Below are 13,690 nucleotides of genomic sequence, written 5' to 3'. Positions count from 1 at the left end.
ATTATCCATTGAAACCCATTCAAAACTCAGTAGCATTTATATCTTTTTTTGAAAATGTATACACTAAAATGTATAACCGTTTCAATTTTGGTTTACATTTCTACTTGGCTTACAAATGAAAACCCATATCATCAATCGCTATAAAATTATTTAGCCATTGACCACAAACAACTGTGATTGGTCCATCCTTACCAGTGCTGAGAAAAGTAACAGGTGTCGCCTGACAATGCTGTCAGCGTGCTAGTTGATTAGCGGTCTGGACGTTAAATTTATAACTAAATAATGGAGCTAATAAACATTTATATTGATTAAATATGCAATTAATAGTTATATTAACATATATATTTTTTTAGACCCAGCTATCATGCCCAATTAAGGAAAACTTCCGGGCCAGCAATAGTATCAACTATTGAATCATGCTAATTGCCGTTCTACCCAATTGTATTTCGGTAACTCATCACTAGCTGAAGTGTTGCTTCATTACTCATGTAACTCGTACTAGAGTAGGAAGTTAGTGAAGGTACTGTTGTGAACACATGAGATGTTTTCTCTTTGGTCCAAAGCGTCTTTGGTTTAAATGAAATGGATTAAACGCTGCAACTCAGGTAGGAATACTTCTGATATACTTCTGTGATTTATTCAAATGATTATTTATGCATTCAAATGAATTAACGAAATGTTTGAATGTTGGATCATCTACCTATTGGGACTGTCCCACAGGTAATGTGGATGAATTTGATAGATTTTAATTTATTTTATGACACTTGAAATGTGTCTTTTTTTGTTTACTTTAATTGTTAACACCTTTTTCCATATTGTGCAAATATTGTGGCAAACAGACAAGATTATATCATAATGCATTCTGCACATTTTTCGGATTGTCACTTTGTAGACCGTAATAAATCCTCCCTTGTGGAAGTGAATGGCGTTTCATTGAGCTGTGGGAGGGACAATGTATAATAATCGCGTGTTAAGTTGTCATTAGTAGGAGAAAATAATGTTGTGTTGACATGCTTTTGTGAGTTGAAAAAGCTTTAAATTCTTGTGCTTGGAATTATCTTACAGTACCTTCCATTTGCAGAACACTAGAACAGGATTCCCACAGAAAGTCATGGAAAAAACACGGAGGTTCAATAGTCTAAATGTGTGGGAACCAGATAGATGGTTAAATTACACACCAATTGTGCAGCATTGTGGCCTGAATTCAGTAGGATTTCTTTCACTTTGTTATTCCCATTATTTCCAAATTGTCTAAAAATTAGGCCTGAAATATAAACACAGCAACCAAATGGGAAGGAAACTAAACAAACTCAGGTGTGTATATATGTACAGATGGATTATAAATATCATTGCTCTGACAGCTGCATGTAGCTCACTGTACAGCTGGGACGGAGCCTGACTATACAAATGAATGAAGTGATAATACTAATGTCCAATGAACCAAGTGGATGCCATTTGGACCAATCCACCGTAACTGTTAGCTCAAACCCAGCTTTATGGTCAACTTTGTTTACTTAAAAGTTAATGATTATATGCAGTTTTAGTAAGCGGTTGTATCTCGCGCCCAATTTGGCTGATGTCTATGTGTCTATGTGTGAGATATCAGTGTTGTCACCAAAGAGATCCTGTTTTATTGGTTGTCTGATTTGAAATGTTTTTTAGTGTATTCCAACATTTAAGATTTTTAAACCATGATTTCTTAGAATTAGACTCAAGCCTTTGTTCAAGAGATTTTAGTTGAGGTTATGTTGTCATTAAAGGGATAGTTCACCCAAAAATGAAAATTTTGTCAGCATTTACTCACCCTCATGTTGTTCCAAACCTATAAGACTTTCGTTCATCTTCGGGTTATATTTTTAATAAAATCTGAGCCAGTTCTATACTCTCCATTGACAGCTACGCAACTTTGCTTTTAATCACATATAAATGGTTCAGCGGACATAAATGGAAGCTCAACCGAACTTGCTTGATGCGCGAGAGCAAACCTCAATTGTGCTGCGTAACACATGAGAATGAACCTCATTGGTTCTTGCAGAAGCTCAAACGTGCTGCGTAACGCGAGAATGAACCTCATTGGTTCTTGCAGAAGCTCAAACGTGCTGCGTAACGCGAGAATGAACCTCATTGGTTCTTGCTGAAGCTCAAACGTGCTGCGTAACGCGAGAATGAACCTCATTGGTTCTTGCAGAAGCTCAAACGTGCTGCGTAACACATGAGAATGAACCTCATTGGTTCTGGCTGAAGCTCAAACATGCTGCGTAACATGAGAATGAACCTCATTGGTTCTTGCTGAAGCTCAAACGTGCTGCGTAACACGAGAATGAACCTCATTGGTTCTTGCTGAAGCTCAAACGTGCTGCGTAACACGAGAATGAACCTCATTGGTTCTTGCTGAAGCTCAAACGTGCTGCGTAACACATGAGAATGAACCTCATTGGTTCTGGCTGAAGCTCAAACGTGCTGCGTAACACGAGAATGAACCTCATTGGTTCTTGCGGAAGCTCAAACATGAAAAAAATTAGGACTAAACCGCTCAATTCATATGGATTAGTTTTAAGATCCCTTTATGAACTTTTTGAAGCGTCAAAGTGTCAGTTGCTTGGCTGTCAATGGAGGAACGGAAAGCTCTCAGATTTCATCAAAAAGATCTTAATTTGTGTTTCAAAAATGAACGAAAGTCTTGCTGGTTTGGAATGACATGAAGGTGAGTAATTAATGACAGAAATTGTATTTTTGAGAGAACTAACCCTTTTAACTGCAAAGTGAAAGTATTCATGAAATTTGGTGTAAATAAACTTTTGCAACATATTTTCTGAAATTTGATTGCAAAATATTAGTTGTAGTTCCTCAAGTAATTGTAAAAGTAGAAGTAATATATTAATATTTTCTCAAAGTGTCGTCTTTTGTGTAAATAACTTCAGGATAGTGAAAGGGAAAGTGACATGTGAAGGCCAAGTATGGTAACCCATACTCGGAATTTGTCCTCTTCATTTAACCCATCCAAGTTAGTGCACGCATATTAGGAGTAGTGAGTAGTGAGTGAAAACACGCACACCTGGAGCAGTGGGCAGCCATTTTTGCTGTGGCGCCCACAGAGTGATTGGGGGTTAGGTGCCTCAGGTTGCTCAAGGGCAGCTCATTCATTTCCTGCCGAAAGATTGAATGCAGAAAGTTTTGCCATCATGACAGAGTTTGAGGCTATTTTGCATGTGAGCATGATATCCTGCAGCTTCAAACTTTAATCTATTTTGATAAGTGCAGCTTAACAGATTATTTTCCAACATTTTCTACTCTCTAGTCTCTTTCCTGAGTGTTTGTGCATTTGAAATGCTCTGGAAAGGTATTATGTTTTCTGTTCTTAGACTACAAGCATTGATAGCTGGTTATAGTTGGATAGCCAGGCAAAAATCATGATGCAGTAAAAATGTAATCTCTATCTCACTGGCTTATCATATGCATCATTCATGTCCGTAACACAAACGCTCTGAAGTTTAATACTTACTTGGGTCAGGTCAGAGCGGTTTGTCATATCATCAAACCTACGTATATGAGCCATAGTTGACTTAGCAAGCACCTGTCTCACCTGTCTCTTTTTCATTATCACTGATGTGTGAAAAAAAAAACTGACATGCAGCTGTAAAGTCAAATTGTGCATCCGCACAAAGACACAGGGATGAGCTTGTGGCTTGAATTACACCCACAACATGTTAGGCCTGTTTTAAACAAATGCAAAAATGACTAATCAATCTTTAGATGACACTATAGAACATGAATCACAGTGCAGATTCATGAGAGTCTCAAACATGTATGTTCATGATTGATTTTACTCCCTCAACTAAAAAAAGGAATGGTAAAAAAATCGATATGAAGGTGAAGTGAATGTTTGGCCACTTTTAGATGATTAATAGATGTACCATTGTTTTTGAACAGGCTTCCCTGAGCCTCTAACAAATGTAATTTTTATAGATATGATTTGAATAAGTATTTGGGTAGGTTAAATGCTTTTGGAAAGTTGACATGTAAGGTGACAGTATTCTTCATCTAAAAGTATTTTAAATAGCATTTTTTTCTATGATTATTTTATAGTTATTATGCATGCAGATTTAATAAAATCCTGAATGTTTGTTTGAATTGAGAGGCTATACACGGAATATTTAAATTAATTTGTCATGGCACAGGGCCATTTAAAAGGAACTAGTGAAGACAAAAGGTTGAAATGGATATTCAAACTTAAAAACAATGGTAAACACTAAACAGTTCAAGGACCTGAGACTATTAAAGGTGTTTGAAAATGAATCTGAAACTCAAAAATGTTGCATTGTCATTTTTAACAGCAAGTCAAGTTACATAAATGAACAAGCAGATTGACATTTGTCAGTTTAAACAGGGTTTAGTAATATTACAACAGACTTTGCACTTTATTTGGGGTCATTTGACGCAACGATTTTCCACAGGTGAAAGTAAACATATTTTTCATAGTCGTGCACATTCAGAAAGCCATTGCAGATGACTTTACCTGTTAAAGGTGCAGTAAGTGATTTCTGAGTATCATTGTTGAAAACTGTTGATATTTGAATTCAACCCAAACAAACACACTTCAGTGCTCCGCCCTCAAAATCCACGAACACGCAATGGAAGCGTGGATGTCTCTTAGCAGATGCGAAGCAAAATAAAGCTTCGTGAAAAATAAAGCAAAGATGTTAGGCTGCTGTTATCCACTGTTTACTTAAGCTATAACCGGCTATGTTTACTTGGATACTCGCAAAGGCGGGCATTTTGAGATAAATTTGTTTGAATTTGTCCGTTTAGGTGCAAGAAGACGTGAAAGACAATTAATTTTATTATTTGCACGCTGTGTGAGACACAGGGCCGTAACCACCATAGACATTGAGGGGGACAAGTCCCCCCCCCAATAATTAGAAATGGCCAAATCGTCCCCCCCCCCCCAATATTTGAAATTCTTGCACTGTTCTGCTGCACTTCATTACAGCACTCTGCATGTTGTTAGAATGACAAAAAATGTTTAAAAGTTACATTTTTAGTACGGTCTGCCTCAGCGGTCTAAGAACGTTCGTCAATGTCAAAATGATTGAGATGGCCAATCAAATTAAAAAGTAGGCGGGGTTTATGTTCTCTCTTTGCTCGTGCATTAAGTCTTCACAGCACAGAAGGGCGCGTCAATCGATCGCTTAACACCGCTGCGGGGGTTCTATTTTTCCGGTAAAATCACAAAACAAATGCACACAAACGTGTCCCTGCTCTTGACATACACCATTGAAGGACATCTTTGATTTTAATGAGGAAAAAAAAAAAGTATGCGAGGGCGGATTAGAACATGCAACCTTTGATAAGGTTAACAAAAGTTAGACCGCTAGGGAATTCTAATATTTGTTGTGGATCTATATATTTATTCACATTGAAGAATCTCAGAACTAACAATATATTGTATTATGAAATTATCACATTAAACATGAGTTCTCAATGTACTATTGAAATTGATTTCTGGACCTCATAATGTTATTTATTTTTTTTCTACAATTGTTATTGTACATATCTGATATAGCATTGTATTAGCAGCATTTTCGTTCACTGTTTTGTTTCTTTATGCTTTATTAAAAAAAAAAAAAAAAAAAAAAGGTTCCCTCCCAATGTTCAAGACAAGGTTACTGCCTGAGACATGCAGCTGTTTGTGCTTCGGGTGTGTGTGCACACAAAACTTCTCATACAGCTCGTGAGTTCTCTTTCGCTTGAATGCTTAAATTGGCAAGGCTTGATAACACATGCAAATGATAAACTTTAGTGCCTGTGCAGCGCTGGCCCGATCAGGACAGTGACAGTTCCTTCAACTGTCTGGAACGTCTTTCACACTAAAAGGCGCATCTGCATCCGCCAAGTAAAGCACTGAATAAATGACAGGGTCCCTGCTGTCGCACAAGGTAAATAAGAGGATGACATCCAGTGGAGAAGACTAGTAATATGATTAGCCTCAATCAGATATAATGTTCAATGTTTGCAGAAATAAATATGGAAAAATCATGAGTGGACATGCCCCCTACTGCTGATTGGCTCACTCAATCCTTGCTCATCATGAGTGGACACACCCCCTACTGCTGACTGGCTACAAGAGTGTTGTGATGCTCGGTCCGATCCAATTTCAACAGCATTTCTCAGAAATCACTTACTTCACCTTTTAATACATGCAAACAGTACATGTAAGCCTGGAGCCGTTTTCCTTTGTTTAGCATTACAGGTGCAATATGTAAGATTTTTGCAGTAAAAACACTATTTTGTCAAGTAGCTAACATAGCATAATCAGATGCAGCTTTATTTTTAGTAACAGTAATACAGCATTTACTCCATCATACAATACGTTTTAAAATGAATTGCATGTCATTTATCAACACAAGCCATCCAGAATTTATATGTGATATTCTAAAATCGATCTATCTTACTGCAGTGTGTCTCAAACAAGTGTCTCACAGCAGCCGCCGAGCGAACGCACAGAGTAACGTTATAACATCATTTTCAACACTCTCAAATGTATCTAATATGATAAACAGAGCTGCATTCCCTCATACTCATGACCGGAAAAGCGGAAGCGGCAACTGTGGCATAATAAAAGTTCCGCTGCTCGTGAGGCGTGTGTTGCGCAATCGCTCCAGCGGCCTCGTTCAGCTCCCACAACACTCGGTCCTGCTCTGCTTCATACTACAATAACGTTAATAATCGCATCCATGAACATGATTTCTTCCCGAGTCCTATCCCTATTCTTTTGCATCGTCCATGAGGTGAAGACCACATGTCCCAAGATTCCGCGCTCAAACTTGCCGTCATCAAGCTACACCTTTGTTTTGAATAGGCCTCTAGTGACCCCTAGCAGACAGAAATCCTACATACTGCACCTTTAAATGATTTTCACACAGTATTTACAAGAAATTGGTATTAACAGTTAAACTTCTCCACTTAGGTGCAGGCTTTACAGAAAAGACAGATTTTCTAATAAATAATTTGAATTTACAATTGCGCACCAATAAACAATGGGAGGAGTGACTAGAGGCCTTGGTGACATCACCCAGAAAGAAAAATGTTTTTACAGTCGGTGCAGTCTAGTGAAGTTTTTAAATGCTTCAAACAGCATTCAGTTTTTTGTAATCTCAGAGGGTATGCATAGGCGTCACTTTCCCGCTGGAATGCGCTCCCTCAGCTGGACTGAGTGGCAAAAGAACCTGCTGCATGACTGAATTTAATAGGGGAAACTGCGAAAATGATTAAACTAAAGGTTGGGCTCGAAAGTGTTCCTTATGACATGTCAAAGAAACCTAATCCATGGGTATTGGCATGCAGCCAGGAATCGTGTTTCCTAACATTTATATGTGCCTGATTTCGACGCCGGGGAAATGCATAAAGCAAATCTGCCTGTGAATGCTTTATATAAATACAATATAGGTAGGTCTAAATCGGAGTGATCACTTATATCAATGTTTTATATTTCGACACAGACACAGAAGCGCTCTCTCTCGCGTGCGCGCTCTCTCTTTTCTTGCGCGCGATCCCAGTTCTCTCAGACAGAGCGCGACCAGTTCTCCTCGCACCTTAATGGTCAAATGCACACGTCAAAATTTATAAAATTTACAAAATGTATTTCTTTATAGTATTTATTGTATTGTTTGTAATTTGTAAATTTCTTTTTATATAACAACAATTATATATATATTGGTAATTATGCCCTTTGAAGGTTATTGGACCCTGTGAAATGTTGACAAGCACATACAAATTATTACTTTTTTCATTAGAGTAATAATAAAGAAGCTGTCCTACATTCATTAGTCTCGCTGTGTTGTGCTTGGAAAACTGCAACATCACCAAAAAAAAAAAAAAAAAAAAAAAAAAAAAAAAAAGAGAGAGAGAGAGAGAGAGAGAGAGAGAGAGAGAGAGAAGTTAATAAATGTATAGGCATCGGTATCGGCGAGTACCAGGGGAAAAAAAAGTATCGGTACTCGTATTCGGTCCTTAAATGGTATCGGTGCGTCCCTAGCATTAAATAATAAGACCTTATTGTAAAGTGTTACCTGTTGTTCTTTATAGCCTAATTCTTTTGCACTTTAATCTGTTTGAAAATTTTACTTTATATATTTTTTTGTGTATTGTATTTAAACATTCAGAGTTCTTTTTGTTATTACAAAAAGAGTTCTTAAACCTGTTATAGTATGACAACACTTTTTTTTGCAACTTATTTCAATATCGTGATAATACCGTATACCGTGATAAAAGCTTCAGCAATTAATCGCAACATGAAAATTTGATACCGTCACATGCCTAAATTGTTCTGAACACCTTTTAAGGAAGGGCAATTCACTGAAAATCTAATAATATTATTAATATATAATTTAATATATTTTAAACCAGCAATAAACCCGTTTACTGTTTTATCTCAAATCACACCAAAACAGTTTTTTTCTTCTTCCTTTTTTTTTGTTCCGGTTAATGTGCCTTCGTAAACAAACAAGCAACACCTCCATCAAAAAGATTTGATTCTTTTAACTAAAATGCGGGACTTTCATCTCTACGGCCACAAATACCATTTCTCTAATTAATTTTTCTATGAGTGGTCAATTTCCTCCTCTTTTATGGTATTTTTGTTTTCATTCATTGTAAAATCAGGAATATGTGCTACAAAAGTTTTCATTGTTGACTCTAAACTGAAATTGCGAGTATGTACACTTGCTTTCACTATGTCAGTTTGTGACTTTTTTTCGTGTTTAATTTGCAGGTCTTGGTCACAAGCCAGCTCTAGTGTGTGAGAGAGAGGCCTTCACGACCGACTTGCGAAATTCACCTAAACACACACTCTTACATCCTTCTCATGGAGGACAAAAAGTCTGTAATGGGCACCTTACGCCAAAAAGCCAGACTCTTTCGATACCAGCGGGTTGGCAGCGACAAAAACCCCAACAAGCCAGAGGTCAGGGAGGAACGCTTGTTGGACCAGCGGATGAACTGTTCTGTCGCAGAAGTTCTGGAGCGGAGTCGAACATCCTCGTTAATAAGCCCCTCCCACCAGCAGCCAACTGACCTCCGGCCATCCTCCGTCTGCAGCAGCAGCCCAGCAACCCCCCTCAGCGTGACTCTGCGAAAGAGAGGGGGCGGAACCGGGCTAGCTGATTCGATGGTGGACTCGAGCAGGTGGCCGTCGCAGGAGTCAGACACTGAGGAGCACGACGTCTCCACAGAGTCCACAGAGGAGATGGATCAGGTGCTGCGCTTGAGGGACACGCAGCATCCTTCATCAGAGAGCTTGGCAGAGGTAAAGAGCGTCGGCGATCTTGATCTTTCAGTTGGGTTAATCATCACGGGAGGGAGGAAGTTTTCTGTGACTCTCCTTTTTATGGGCACCATCTATCAAGATTGTGTTACACAAACCTGTTTGCTCTTGATGCTTTAGGTGTACTTAGTACTTCCTCGTGTTTTTTTCACTTTTTATGAACTGCATATTTCATTGATATGACATGGAAAACTTACTTTTTCCGTTTGAGTGGATAACATTTGCATGCTTTTCTTGTAGCTTTCACTTCTTTGGCATGCTGTCAGCCTTGTAATTTAAACGAAAAGTATTTCTTTCAAGTTAAATTCAGTGGAAAGTTTTTTTTTTTTTTTTTTTTTTTTTTTACCGTCTTCTATTTTGTCTGCCTAACCCCAGGGAAGAGTGCAGAGCATCACTCTATTGTGAAATGCAGTTCCTCTGAACATGAGCAAGTCATCACTGCAGGAACTTGTTATAACATTTCTAAGCCCTAGAATGTGGTAACGCACATTTAGAGTTGCTTCTCTATTTGTTTAACATGCAAATTATCACCCGGGAAGTGGCATGCTACCTTTACGGTACTGAATGGCACCAAAAATAAACACTTTAATGGTCAGATAGAGGTAGAGGTTTTGTTAGTTATGTAACATTGCGTTGGTGATCTTTCTCTTTTATTGTAGTGGAGTTATCATATTTTTGATGCTTCATATGGGCACCGCTTGTGTGGATAGTATGCGAGAATATTTATTTTTACGGGTGAGTCAGCTGCTAAGTTTTCATGGTGATTCAGAGAGTTCAAGATTAACTTGGGATTTTCAGTAAGGAAGGAAAACCCCATACTTTGCTTTGTTTGTCAAAGAACAAGACTCTTTTTTTACATTAAGGTAATTTATGTCAAGCCTTGACTGCTTTTTTTGAGATTTCCTAGCAGTGGAAACTTTTTAATTACTCGTGTTCTTTGCTTCAGGTTTTCTGGCTTAGCAGTCATGTTCCCTGGGGCTAAGGAATTTTTAATAAACTTATTAAGACCGATGATCTTCAGTGTTATTATCGAAACATGGGACATTAAATTAGAAGTCAGCAAGACAAAGTAAAACACATTTTATCACTGTTGACTTCAAGTGACTGTGAAAAAAGAGGAAATGTAGTTAAACCAGGGGTTTGTGAATTTGTGGCTTTTTCATATCTTAAAATATAATAATTTTACTTATCTGTTTGTTTTGTTTGGGAAACAGAAGCTGCTTTTTAACAGAAATGGTTCAGATACGTTGTCCATACATGACAACGAGCACAATAATGTAAGTATTTGTGTGTGTGTGTGTGTGCTTTATATGGTTTATAATAACATGCATATTACACTGGTAATACAACGTAAACATGGTTTATGAGTCCTCGTAATTAAAATGGCTTAAAAACATTCTAAATGTTTTATTAAAGATGTAAAAATGAAGAAAGTTTTCTGTGATTGGTAGGTTTAGGGGTAGGGTTAGTGTAGAATATACATTTTGTACAATATAAAAAACATTACGCCTATGGAATCTTCTATTAGATAGTATCAAAGGATATTTACTAGGGTACATGTAGCTGACATTGTACTTTAAATGCCCATGAAATGGACCATACTGTGCAGCACATTGTTCTTTTCCTGAGCTGACATTGAAGGCTCAAGGTTTGCTTTCTGACCATGCTGAAGTTGAATAAAAAAACATAGCATTTTACCGTGGTAGCTGATAGTGCTACCTAGTACTCGGTTTTAATTCAACATCAAAATTTATATTTCCTCAATGAAAATACCAGTGCTCGCAAGGTTGCAAAATATTAGGCTCTGTTTACACCTGGTAAGATGCATTTTGGTCGATCGAATCACAAGAAGTTGAGGGAGACACATTCTCTTTTGTCCACTTTCAACAACTTCTCTTCTGATTTCTTTGGTGGGAGGGTCTATGGGTGGATAAACGTATGGGCTTTTTCAGATCTTTTGATCTAATGAATGAAATTGAGAGTGCAAATTAATGTATGTTTAAATGTTTGGGGTCAGTACAATTTAAATTTTTGTGAAAGAAATTAATACTTTCATTTAACAATGATGGATTATATTGATCAAAAGTGACAGTAAAATACATTTATTATGTTATAAAAAAAAATCTATTTAAATAAATGCTGTCCTTTTAAACTTTTTATTCACTAAATTTTTATTCCTGAAAAAAAAAAAAAAAAGCATTGTGTTTTCTACAGAAATATTAAAGGGTTAGTTCACCCAAAAATGAAAATAATGTCATTAATTACTCACCCTCATGTCGTTACACACCCGTAAAACCTTCGTTAATCTTCGGAACGCAAATTAAGATATTTTTGATAAAATCCGATGGCTCAGTGAGGCCTCCATAGCCAGCAATGACATTTCCTCTCTCAGGATCCATTAATGTACTAAAAGTATATTTAAATCAGTTCATATGAGTACAGTCGTTCAATATTAATATTATAAAGCGACGAGAATATTTTCGGTGCGGCAAAAAAACAAAATAACGACTTACATAGTGATGGCCGATTTCAAAACACTGCTTCATGAAGCTTCGGAGCGTTATGAATCTATTGTGTCGAATCAGCGTTTCGGAGCGCTAAAGTCACTTGATTTCAGCAGTTTGGAGGTTTGGCACGCGATCCGAATCATGATTCGACACAAAAGATTCATAACGCTCCGAAGCTTCCCGAAGCAGTGTTTTGAAATCAGCCATCACTATATAAGTCGTTATTTTGGTTTTTTGGCGCACCAAAAATATTCTTGTCGCTTTATAATATTAATTTTGAACCACTGTACTCACATGAACTGATTTAAATATGTTTTTAGTACATTAATGGATCTTGAGAGAGGAAATGTCATTGCTGGCTATGCAGGCCTCACCGAGCCATCGGATTTCAACAAAAATATCTTAATTTGCGTTCCGAAGATGAACGAAGGTCTTACGGGTGTGGAACGACATGAGGGTGAGTAATAAATGACATTATTTTCATTTTTGGGTGAACTAACCCTTTAAGCAGCACAACTGTTTTCAACATTAATAATCAGAAATGTTTCTTGAGCAGCAAATCATCATATTGGAATGATTTCTGAAAAATATATTTTGCATTACAGGAATAAATAAAAATTTAAAAATCTATTAAAATAGAAAAGTGTTAAAATTCTAATGATATTTCACAATGATACTGTTTCTGATCAAATGCAGCCTTGATGAGCATAAGAGAATAAAACATCATTTAAAAAAATCAGAAACATTACAAAATCATACACACCTCAAACTTTTGAATGGTAGTGTAAGAAAAAACCCAATCACAAATCATATGCAAATTTTACATTGACCTCATAGCTGTTCGAGTATGAAAAATGAGCACTCTATCAGTGTTCGTTAATGGGAGAGTTTCAAACTTTAACATTAAATTTCTTAAAAAGTATGATGAAAACAGTAAAAAAAAGAAGTAAGATGGATAAAGTGGCTTGAAAGTACTATAAAAAGAAACCATATATTTGAGATTTTTTTTTTCACTATTTTTAATGACTTTTTAGGTTTTTGCAGTTCACTAAATAGCCAAAAATACTAATATTAGTTCATAAAGTGTGTAACATTTGTACAAAAATATTGCTTAAAATAGTTTTAACTGTAACATGTGACACTACTGTCAGAAGAGTATAGCGTTTGAATGACCCATATGAAAGCTTGTTGTAAATGGTTTTCTCATTTACTTTTGACTTTTTTCTTTTTTTTAAATCAGAATCTGGACATGAGGACAGAGACAGCTGGAGTTAGTGAGCATCAGAGGGAAACTCAGAGAACATATCTGCTCACTATATTTCTAAAGGAGGGACGTGGACTAGTCATTAGAGACCGCTGCGGTGAGTGTCAAATATCAATGTATAAACACAACACACCCTGAAGCACTACACACATTTTAATAGCAATCAGTGGTCTTTGAATTGGAGCTTATTTGTTAAGGTGCAGCCTTAGCCAGTGTAGATGCGTTAAGGTGACGTGTGTATTTTTGTCATTGAAATACTTCTTCCTTCCTGAGTTTACTATATAGAGACAAATGTAAATAAGCTTTCAAAACATTGCTCTGTTTGAGAGGTCTGACATGTCTACTTCTGACTTGACCAGTGGCGTGAGTTCAGGGCAGGACTATTTCTAATAAGCCGTTCAGCTAGGGCCGGGCGATATGGCTGAAAACTGTATCACGATATCAGTGTTTCATATCGGTCGATATCGATAATTATTGATAATTTTTTCTGACCCATTTAAAATAAGGACCAGGAGAAAAATATATTACATTTAAACATTTTTATTTTAAACTTAACCTTCCTCTGATCATAATCCCCTCAGTTATTAAGACAGAAAT

The 13,690-nt window shown here is 36.8% G+C and overlaps 1 protein-coding gene across 4 annotated transcripts in view; it reads left to right on the top strand.

The window, feature by feature from the left end:
* Window positions 1–450: 450 nt before the first annotated feature.
* The window catches only part of mctp2b (multiple C2 domains, transmembrane 2b), a 34,635-nt gene continuing 21,395 nt past the window's right edge, over window positions 451–13,690 (top strand). For 2 of the 4 annotated variants that reach the window (XM_051900610.1, XM_051900609.1), the window contains exons 1-4: window positions 451–605; window positions 8,771–9,304; window positions 10,537–10,599; window positions 13,070–13,190. In XM_051900610.1, the coding sequence (XP_051756570.1) occupies window positions 8,864–9,304; window positions 10,537–10,599; window positions 13,070–13,190 (625 nt within the window). In that variant the 5' untranslated portion in view covers window positions 451–605; window positions 8,771–8,863. Of the gene's footprint in view, window positions 606–8,770; window positions 9,305–9,664; window positions 10,058–10,536; window positions 10,600–13,069; window positions 13,191–13,690 lie in introns of those variants that run through there. The other 2 variants (XM_051900611.1, XM_051900612.1) reach the window with 2 other exon arrangements.

This window comes from Ctenopharyngodon idella, chromosome 7 (assembly GCF_019924925.1).
Source record: "Ctenopharyngodon idella isolate HZGC_01 chromosome 7, HZGC01, whole genome shotgun sequence".
Taxonomy (NCBI): domain Eukaryota; kingdom Metazoa; phylum Chordata; class Actinopteri; order Cypriniformes; family Xenocyprididae; genus Ctenopharyngodon; species Ctenopharyngodon idella.
This window is presented reverse-complemented; position numbering and strand designations above follow the sequence as displayed.